Genomic DNA, 10,602 nt, shown 5'->3' with positions numbered 1-10,602 from the left:
GTTGTGTTCAGCCAGAAAACTGGGGTCCTAAAATGTAGTGTACTATGTGGGACCTGATCAAAAGTAGTGCACTTTGTAGGCAATATGATGTAATTTGGTATGCATACTGGGCCTATAGCTAGCATAACATTGACATGAGTGGTGAGATGCCCAGTGCACACAAGGCCAATGTTGTGGGGGAAGTAATGATAGACATCCAGTGACTTTAGTGATCCGGGTGGTCAGTAAGATACAGTAAGAACAATGGGGCACTGGCCTTGAAAGTACAACAGTCCCACCCTGAGAGGAGACAATATAACATCCTCTCCCCAATCTGTTGCTGTCATATTTGGGATGTTTCTCTTAGTCTTTTGTTTTGTTAGATACCTGGCCTCAACCCATTATGGTACTTGGCATATGAACCACTAAAGACATGGTACAGGAGTCTTTACATCAAATAAACTCTAATTGGCTGCCTCACTGATTTGTGGAAGCTGCATCAACTGGATTGTGTTACAAACTGGAAAGAAAAATAGTTGTAAGAAATCCCATCACGAATACCAAGGCTGTAATAATACCCCCACTGAGGCTGTTGTTGGCTAGTGTCTGGGCCACTTGGCATAGTTCCGTGTGTTTTGAAGAGGTCCAGGAAACGAGGAGATGTAAACACAGACGTGGGGAGAGGTCAGAGGCCTTGACTGATACACAAATAAACAAACTCCCTTTAGAGGTAGCAGTTGTGAAACGTCCCTAGTTTGTCCCAGATCTCAACAGCTGTGGAGGATCAGAGGACTTTACTGGGACTTCGCTCCTCAGAGAGACCAATGCACAGCTTAAGGTTAGTACATAATTCACTCATTCTATTGAGCTGCTTTACAAACTACAATGTCTTACAAATATGGAATAGAGTTTTCCCATTCATTTCTAATGGCAAGTACTGTATGCATGCATTTTTCTATCAACGAGTATGTATAAAATTCATTTGCCCGTAAAGGAAAATAATAATTTCAGACACAGAGCGGCACTCTTCGACACAAGACCATAACCCCCTAGCTCTCCCCCTTTTCCCCCATCCATCTGGATTTTGTCTTTTGGCTGGAGTCCCCTCCCTCTTGCCCTCCCCCTCTTTGCCCCCTCTCCCTCCCTTCCTGCCGGCCTCTGCGTAGAGGATGTGTCTGGGAGTGTGAGAGGAAGGCCGTCAGTACAATGGATATGTGCCTTCGTTCCTCCACCCCTTCGCTCTCTTTCGGGCTCTGATCATCCTCCTCGTTCAGTGGTGTTCTGGCCCTCTGGGTAGGCCACTGTTGGTGGTGGACAGGCGGACCACTGAACTGAACTTAAATGTCAGACAGAGACAAGAATGGTGGTGACAAACCTGAAGGTACAGACGTCTACTCTACACACACTGCTAACAACCAAAACAGACTGTACCCACTGACTCTAACCAACACCCACTTCTCACTAACTCACAACAGAGGAAAGAATAGATCGTAATACATTTGCATGTATATCTCTCATCCTCTCCAAATGTAATTATTTCTGTGTTTTAAGACCGAAGAAGCGTATTATTTTCTGTATTTCAAGCATGATGGTGCTGTTAACGAATGCATTAGTCTCATTTTCCATAGGTTTATTGTGCGGCAGAAATGCTGATGTCACATTTAATGCTTGTAGTAAACATATCTGTCTCATGACCACCAGTGAGACAGAGACAGAGCTGTTTGTTTAAATTGCACACAGACACACGGATTAACACACCGTGCTGCTCTCCATTGACTCATAATCGCTCATGTCCCCACACACATACAAGCTGAACAAAACAGGGATTTTCTTCTATAAAGACAGATGGAGATGTATACTTTCACGTGGATCCTCCTGTCACATAACGTCTGGTGAATTGAGCTTGTTTACGTGTGATTGACAGATGCGGCAGCGCTCCCAGAGGTGTGGCCAGAGGCAGAGAGGGCAGAGAGCTTGGCCCGGGGCGCGGCCCTGAAGTGGGCATCGGGTGTGTTCTGTCGCCCTGAGCATCTGGAGAGGTTAGGACAGTACCGCAAAAGGGAAAGCCAGAGGACCTCGTCCATCCAGTCAAGACTCAAGGTATTCTGTAACTATAAACACACCTGCTCTCACTAGAGGCTATTGTCACTTTCCACATGAAATTATAAAAACTTGGGGGAGAAATTGATTTTTCTAATTGTTTATGTGATGGCAGGTTATTAATCTGTGTCGATGTTAACATAATATATGTTAAGGTGAAAAATCTGTCGATGGCCTAAATCAGGGCTGCCCAACCCTCTTCCTGGAGATCTACTGTCCTGTGGGTTCAGTCCAACCCCAATTTAACACACCTGGTTCTACTAATTAGCTGCTCAACAAGACCTTAACTAGCTGAATCAGATACGCTAAATTAGGGTTGGACTGAAAACCTACAGGACAGTAGATCTCTGGGTAGGGGGTTGGGCAGCCCTGGTCTAATAGCTCAAGACTCGCCGTTGATAATGGCAGGCCCTGGCCGTACCAGCACTCTCTGAGGGTGTTTCAGGGGGAGTTAGTATATGTAAAAAACACATTTCCAATTCACACATTTGTATAATACACACTTGTACATGTGTGAAATAGGACAAATATAAGCACCCACCAAATTATTATTATATGGCACTTCCACTTGTGCCTTGATTGATTTTCTGATTGTGAGATCCTACATATGTTGCCTTTCTTCCAGTCAGTGGTCCAGTCCTACCTAGAGGGGGTGGGCTGGGGTCTGGAGCAGCTTCGTGAGGCCCGGGCAGAGCTGAAAGAGGTGTCCCATGCCCTGGGGAAGGCAGGGGTGGAGTCCAGCAGAAACGCAGAGGGAGTCAAGGCTCTGGAGATGATGCGAGAGGTCTCTGTCAATCACTGTCAACTCCTTGCTGCCGTTAGCAACCTGCCACGCCTCTACTCTGGTGAGACTGCCCCAACAGCTTCCTTGGTTCTGTAGCTTCACAACTGTCAAAATATTTCATGAATCTGTTCATATAAAACATCATTGAAATTTCAGAGAGACTCACATAAATGCACATATCCTGTTCCTTAAGGAAAAATTGAATGACTCCCTTTCAGCCTACACTTCAATAACTATGTCAATCTGTAACTTGGCTAAAACTACAGTGTCTCCCTTGTTACCTGTCAGTACAGAGCATGGTATCGGAGACAGAGAGGCTGGTGGAGTCTCGCCGGCTCCTGGAGGCCCATGCCCGTTTGATGGAGCTGGAGTGCTGGCAGGATGATGTCCTGTGGCAGCTCCATGGAGCAGGGGCCCCTGGGACAGCAGGGACAGCCCTCAGTGCCCAGGATGAGGAGCTGGTCAGGAACTACTTCTCAGGCGTTGGAAAGCTGGTGGAGGCTCTGGGGAAGGAGCTGTGGGCAGTGGTGGGGAGTGGACTGGCTTTAGCCCGGCAGAACCCTACACCATTTGTGTCTGCTGTGAGGATTGTGGAGCGAGAGGAGGCGCTGGATCAGGCCATGCTGGAGGAGAGAGGACGTGCAGGGGGGCACAGCAGGCCTCTTCCCCCAGGACGGCCACGCTGCTGGAGGGAGCGCTTCTTCCAAGTATGTCTAGACTTGTATGTACGCTAGTTGAATACAGTGAGATTCAATGATAGGGTTGAGCATCATTCAAGAGCCCACATTGCTATGCAAGTAGAATTGTACAACACAATACATGACTGGAATAGAACATGATGCAATAGGTCTAGGTCCTATGTTAATGAGATACAGGGATGGTTTTCCTTATGTTTTGATAGTAGCATTGCACTGGTGCTTTACAGTGATGTTATACTCTGTTAGGTGTTGGAAGAGGCGGTGTCTGCACGTTTCCGTAGCGTCTCTTACCTGCACACCCGTGGGCCTGGCCTTGCAGGCCACCTGTCTGCCCTGCAGCACGGGATCATGGGAGACCTGGCCACGGTGCGCCACCTGCTGGACCACTGCGTTCCGCCCCACTATAACCTGACCAGGGCCTACCTCCGCGCCTGCCACCGCTGTCTACAGTCACACCTGGGCCAGGTCAGTGGATGGGAGCTGGAGAGCGGGGAGATCTTTGCTATTCTTAACTGGGTCCTACACATCTACAACAGGTGAGCAAATATAGACCAAACAATTTGAGACAAAATATGTTTTTGTGTGTTAATAGGGTTGCAAAAGGAGGGTATATTACTGGAAACTTTATAAGTTTACCAGTAAACTTACAGAATTTTGGTATCTTTCAAGGATTTTATGTATTCTATCACAAGACATTTAGTGGCCCTTTTGCGTACTTCAGGTTATCACAGGTGTCTGTAATTATCTCTGGCCCTCTGTCTGGCCTTATCCCATTATTATATGAAATAATTACATAAGATGATTTCAAAATAAAACATTGAATGACAAAGCTGTAAAACATTATCCTAAATATAAACCATAATACCGTTGGTGTTCAATACAGGGGGTTGAGAATGAAATATCCTTTATATTTTTATTTATTTGACTATGGCATTGTCTATGTATTTGTTGTCAATGTTTTTGTGTCAAACTGGTGGCAGTTGTGAAAAAAGTCAATAATGCTATTGTTGATTTAAATGCTTTTTCATTAATTAGGCTATTTTCTCTTGAACCATATGATCTATCTACTAGAAACTCATGGACAATATGGACAAATTAATGCTATATATAATTTAAGTTATTCAAGTATAAATGACCAAAGTTACCATAGATTGCAATCGATTTTCTGTTGATTACCAAAATTACTGAAGACTTCGGTAACTTTGGTAAATTACGGTAGCTTTGCAACCCTAGTTGTTAACGAGTGTAGAGTTGTTTTGGCGTGATCAGTGTGTACTGTATGTGTGCAGCTCAGATATGATGGGGCATCCAGACCTAATGGTGGAGATGGAGTCAGAGGAGCTGGGACCCCTGATCACCCAGGAGAGTCTGGAACAGCTGCAGAACAAATATGTACACAGTGTGCGGGTGGGTGAGACTTCTGGGTCTCTGAGTTGTCTGTCTGCCTGCCTATCTATCTGTGTTTCTAACTAGGTCTGTCTATTTGTTTGTTTGTCAGTGTGCCTGTATGTCTGTGTACTAATGCCTCTGTGCACATGCACTGTGGTGTGGGATATACCTCTCTGTCTCAGTGGAGTTTGTGTTTTTTTGTTGTTGTTGTATTTTACCCCCTTTTTCTCCCCAATTTTTGATCTTGTCTCATTTCTGCAACTCCCCAATGGACTCGGGAGAGGCGATGGTGAAGTCATGCATCTTCCGAAACATGACCCGCCTAACCGCGCTCCTTAAAACCCGCCAGCTTAACCCGGAAGCCAGCTGCACCAATGTGTCAGAGGAAACACTGTTCAACTGGCAACCGGGGTCAGCCTGCAGGCACCCGGCCCACCACAAGGAGTCGCTAGAGTGCGATGAGCCAAGTAAAGCCGCCCCGGCCAAACCCTCCCCCAACCCGTACGACGCTGGGCCAATTGTGCGCCTTCCCATGGGACTCCCAGCCACGGCCGGTTGTGGCACAGCCCGGAAATGAACCCGGGTCTGTAGTAACGCCTCTAGCACTGCGATGCCGTGGCTTAGACCGCTGAGCCACTCAGGAGGCCCCTGTGGTGTTTGTGTTTTATTGTGCTGTAGAAAAGTGTGGTTGAGTGGAGTGTGTATTGTGCTGTAGAAAAGTGGGGTTGAGTGGAGTGTGTATTGTGCTGTAGAAGAGTGTGGTTGAGTGGAGTGTGTATTGTGCTGTAGAAAAGTGTGGTTGAGTGGAGTGTGTATTGTGCTGTAGAAAAGTGTGGTTGAGTGGAGTGTGTATTGTGCTGTAGAAAAGTGTGGTTGAGTGGAGTGTGTATTGTGCTGTAGAAGAGTGTGGTTGAGTGGAGTGTGTATTGTGCTGTAGAAAAGTGTGGTTGAGTGGAGTGTGTATTGTGCTGTAGAAAAGTGTGGTTGAGTGGAGTGTGTATTGTGCTGTAGAAGAGTGTGGTTGAGTGGAGTGTGTATTGTGCTGTAGAAAAGTGTGGTTGAGTGGAGTGTGTATTGTGCTGTAGAAGAGTGTGGTGGAGTGTGTATTGTGCTGTAGAAAAGTGTGGTTGAGTGGAGTGTGTATTGTGCTGTAGAAAAGTGTGGTTGAGTGGAGTGTGTATTGTGCTGTAGAAAAGTGTGGTTGAGTGGAGTGTGTATTGTGCTGTAGAAAAGTGTGGTGGAGTGTGTTTTGTGCTGTAGAAGAGTGTGGTTGAGTGGAGTGTGTATTGTGCTGTAGAAAAGTGTGGTGGAGTGTGTTTTGTGCTGTAGAAGAGTGTGGTTGAGTGGAGTGTGTATTGTGCTGTAGAAAAGTGTGGTGGAGTGGGTGTGTTTGTGCTGTAGAAGAGTGTGGTTGAGTGGAGTGTGTATTGTGCTGTAGAAAAGTGTGGTTGAGTGGAGTGTGTATTGTGCTGTAGAAGAGTGTGGTGGAGTGGAGTGTGTATTGTGCTGTAGAAGAGTGTGGTGGAGTGGAGTGTGTATTGTGCTGTAGAAGAGTGTGGTGGAGTGTGTATTGTGCTGTAGAAGAGTGTGGTGGAGTGTGTATTGTGCTGTAGAAGAGTGTGGTGGGAGTGTGTATTGTGCTGTAGAAGAGTGTGGTTGAGTGGAGTGTGTATTGTGCTGTAGAAGAGTGTGGTTGAGTGGAGTGTGTATTGTGCTGTAGAAGAGTGTGGTTGAGTGGAGTGTGTATTGTGCTGTAGAAAAGTGTGGTTGAGTGGAGTGTGTATTGTGCTGTAGAAAAGTGTGGTTGAGTGGAGTGTGTATTGTGCTGTAGAAAAGTGTGGTTGAGTGGAGTGTGTATTGTGCTGTAGAAAAGTGTGGTTGAGTGGAGTGTGTATTGTGCTGTAGAAGAGTGTGGTTGAGTGGAGTGTGTATTGTGCTGTAGAAAAGTGTGGTTGAGTGGAGTGTGTATTGTGCTGTAGAAGAGTGTGGTGGAGTGGAGTGTGTATTGTGCTGTAGAAGAGTGTGGTGGAGTGGAGTGTGTATTGTGCTGTAGAAGAGTGTGGTGGAGTGGAGTGTGTATTGTGCTGTAGAAGAGTGTGGTTGAGTGGAGTGTGTATTGTGCTGTAGAAGAGTGTGGTGGAGTGGAGTGTGTATTGTGCTGTAGAAGAGTGTGGTGGAGTGTGTATTGTGCTGTAGAAAAGTGTGGTTGAGTGGAGTGTGTATTGTGCTGTAGAAAAGTGTGGTTGAGTGGAGTGTGTATTGTGCTGTAGAAGAGTGTGGTGGAGTGGGTGGTATTGTGCTGTAGAAGAGTGTGGTTGAGTGGAGTGTGTATTGTGCTGTAGAAGAGTGTGGTGGAGGGAGTGTGTATTGTGCTGTAGAAGAGGTGTGGTTGAGTGGAGTGTGTATTGTGCTGTAGAGGAGAGGAGTGTGGTGGAGTGGGGGAGTGTGTATTGTGCTGTAGAAGAGTGTGGTTGAGTGGAGTGTGTATTGTGCTGTAGAAGAGTGTGGTTGAGTGGAGTGTGTATTGTGCTGTAGAAAAGTGTGGTGGAGTGTGTATTGTGCTGTAGAAGAGTGTGGTTGAGTGGAGTGTGTATTGTGCTGTAGAAAAGTGTGGTGGAGTGGAGTGTGTATTGTGCTGTAGAAAAGTGTGGTTGAGTGGAGTGTGTATTGTGCTGTAGAAAAGTGTGGTTGAGTGGAGTGTGTATTGTGCTGTAGAAAAGTGTGGTTGAGTGGAGTGTGTATTGTGCTGTAGAAAAGTGTGGTTGAGTGGAGTGTGTATTGTGCTGTAGAAAAGTGTGGTTGAGTGGAGTGTGTTTTGTGCTGTAGAAAAGTGTGGTTGAGTGGAGTGTGTTTTGTGCTGTAGAAAAGTGTGTCTGAGTGGATGCATAAGGCCCTGGAGGTGGAGCTGACAGACTGGCAGAGAGACCAGGAACCAGACACTGACCACGAAGGCTTTTACCTCACCAGCCTGCCAACCATCATCACACAGGTAAACATACATACCTCACTACCTCTACATTAATATTGGTTTAAAATGTGGTTAAACTATATTTCTATGCAGATACATGAGTTGTGGCAATGTTGTGTTTGTTTTGAGGCCGGTGATTGAGTTGGACTGATATTGTGTTTGTGTTGTGGTTGTGTTAGATGCTGGAGGAGAATGCACGGGTGGCTCTGATGGTTAGTGAATCACTTCGGGATCAGACCATACAGATGGGGCTCTATGAGATGGAGAACCTCCTCAATAGGTGGGTCAGTGTTCTTATGTCAGTATGTTTGAGAACTTGGCACAAAATCTGTGATACTTTTCACACATTTAAGGTCTAATGCAACCTATCATATTTTATTGTAACTGCAATTAAATACGGGGTCCTCGTTCTCTTTCCATCATGTAAGTCTCTCATTCCGTCTCCCTGTTTCCAGGTTTCGGGAGGCTCTTGTGGAATTTGGGAAGGAGCACCGCAGGGATCAGAGCACAAATCAAAACAAGTTCTACCTCCATTATCTACTGGCCTCTATTAGCAACTGCATCATCCTCAAGTGAGCTTCTGTACATTGTTTTATTTTTGTCAGTGCTATCTGTTTCTGTTCATCTGTACGTTCATCAATGTGAGTATGTGTACACACATACATGCAGTATATTATACAGTTTGTTCAAGACTCCTTGCCTCTCCTCTCAACTCCTTTCCTCTTCTCCCCCTCCCCTCCTCTCTTCTGTTTCTCCCCCTTTCCTATCCTCTCCTCTCCTCAGGACCTCCACAGAGAGTTTGCAGCAGCAGCTCTCGTCCCGTTCAGCCAGCAGGTTCTCCCGGACTCCCCCCGGCCCCCTTGCTGCTCTGGACCGGGCAGTGAGGAGGGCCTGCCGCCTGGTGATGGACCAGCTGCTGCTAGAGCTCCAGCCCTTCCTGCAGGGGCTACTGTCTCGCTCCTGGCTGGCCCAGGGAGACGTCACGGTTACCCTGAAGTTATGTGGAGTCCTGGAGCGCCATTTTGAGCTGTATAGTCGTGTTCGCCCACCCTGCCGGCAGGTCAGGCTCTTTGACAATCAAATTAGTCTGTAGCTGACTTATACTAGTCTCCTGTATGGTATTGTTGACCCCTCCCTGTTCCTGTAGCGTTTGCAGGAAGAGTGCCAGTGGCTGACGGTGGTGGAGTATGTGAGGGTGTTTATGCAGAAGAGGCTGGTGTGTCGGAATGCAGAGGAGCGGTGCCAGCTGGCCCAGAGAATGGCACTGGATGCCCAGCATCTGAGGGATCTCTTCCAGGGTCTGGTGGTGAGGATAGCCTTGAGTTTAACCACACCCAGTGACACCCAGTTTAGTGCGACACTCGGCCCAGCTCTGCTCTGTCCTCTATCCCACTTTCCATGGACTACATACCCAACCCGCACCACACCATACTCAACATATACCCACCCCTTCCTTCATTTTTATTCACTACACCATTTTATTTACAGTATTCCATTTTCATGCATGCACTGTGTCTGTTTAGGAAGTGGAGGGATCAGTGAGTGAGGTGAACCCAATGGCTTTACTGCCTGTTCTGGCTGACTTCATCCGGCTTAAAGACCCTAGCATGCTTACGCTCGAGGTGTCTGGACTGGTGGCCAAGTACCCTGATATCAGGTATACACACAATCCTTACCATATCAATTTCCTGTAAATCAATTCATGTTTTTTTTTAACAAATCTAACATTTGCCTTAATGACCTCACTCCTGAGATATGATTATATCAGGGACACTTGTACAGCTGTCTCTTCAGTAGTCAGGTGTTGATCTTCTGTGTTGGTCTTCTCTCTTCTGTCTGTGCCCCTCAGTGATGAGCATGTGTCAGTATTGCTGGATGTTAGGGGGGATGTCTCCAGGGATGTGAGGGGTACAGTTCTGGACCTCCTGGAGCAGAGCACTCCTCCTCTTCCTGCTGGCTATCGACCCATCTTCTCTGACATCCTGGTCCCAACTCCTAGCATGCCATTCTGTCTGCCTACTGCCAAGTGTGCCTGACTACAATTTTGCAGCCTTTAAATCCACACAACACACAGCTTGTGATTCATAAGTTATATCAACTTTATAATACATCCATCCACCACACAGTGGATTGTATATCAAGCTTGATGGTCTGCAGAGTTCAAATCTATGCTTATTGGTCTTGTACACAGTTTAGCAAGTGTTATTGCAGATGCAGTGAAATGCTTGTCCAGCTTCACAGGGTGGTACTATGGACATTGTCTGGTGAGATGGTCTTAATGAATACATTACAATTCCAATGTAATTTCAATCAATCAGTTTGATGTTCTGAATTGATTACCACAAGAGACTGTACCTACAGAAAATCGTGGGGCACCTGTAATGTGATGTATTTTACTGTATAAATAATTGTATGTATATTCATATGAACAATACATTCTAAATGAAAATCAGTGGATTTCGTTATTTTTTACTTGGAAAAATAGTTGATGAATCTGATTGTTACAATGACAAGTGTACACTGCCAGAAAAAAGAGCAGAAGCACTCAGATTACAGGGGGTTAATTTGACACTAGTCATGTGACTTGGAGGGTGACGTCAGGTGGGTATTCATTACGGAAACCGTTGGCCGTTTAAGAAAAAACAAGCTAACGGAGTAAAACTTGAGTTTCTATTGGACACATT

General features: G+C 46.2%; 1 protein-coding gene across 1 annotated transcript; it reads left to right on the top strand.

Moving 5' to 3' along the window:
- Positions 1 to 712: 712 nt before the first annotated feature.
- exoc3l1 (exocyst complex component 3-like 1) lies at positions 713 to 10,370 on the top strand. Its single transcript, XM_014148901.3, has 14 exons — positions 713 to 817; positions 1,146 to 1,360; positions 1,904 to 2,079; positions 2,705 to 2,924; positions 3,152 to 3,570; positions 3,808 to 4,097; positions 4,851 to 4,968; positions 7,814 to 7,939; positions 8,098 to 8,198; positions 8,374 to 8,490; positions 8,702 to 8,978; positions 9,066 to 9,224; positions 9,442 to 9,575; positions 9,768 to 10,370. Exons 2-14 carry the CDS (start codon positions 1,321 to 1,323, stop codon positions 9,952 to 9,954), a joined length of 2,364 nt encoding a protein of 787 aa, XP_014004376.1. The 5' UTR covers positions 713 to 817; positions 1,146 to 1,320; the 3' UTR covers positions 9,955 to 10,370.
- The last annotated feature ends 232 nt before the right edge of the window (positions 10,371 to 10,602 follow it).

The sequence above is a fragment of the Salmo salar genome, chromosome 16 (assembly GCF_965601325.2).
Source record: "Salmo salar chromosome 16, fSalSal1, whole genome shotgun sequence".
NCBI lineage: Eukaryota > Metazoa > Chordata > Actinopteri > Salmoniformes > Salmonidae > Salmo > Salmo salar.
This window is presented reverse-complemented; position numbering and strand designations above follow the sequence as displayed.

What these genes read in the sequence shown, in the direction of transcription:
- exoc3l1 (XM_014148901.3), top strand. Translation starts at nt 1,321, where the DNA reads ATGTCAGACAGAGACAAGAATGGTGGTGACAAACCTGAAG. An exon ending in CCTGCCACGCCTCTACTCTG is followed by an intron (nt 2,925 to 3,151) that starts GTGAGACTGCCC and finishes GTTACCTGTCAG; the next exon opens with TACAGAGCATGGTATCGGAG. An exon ending in GTCCTACACATCTACAACAG is followed by an intron (nt 4,098 to 4,850) that starts GTGAGCAAATAT and finishes GTATGTGTGCAG; the next exon opens with CTCAGATATGATGGGGCATC.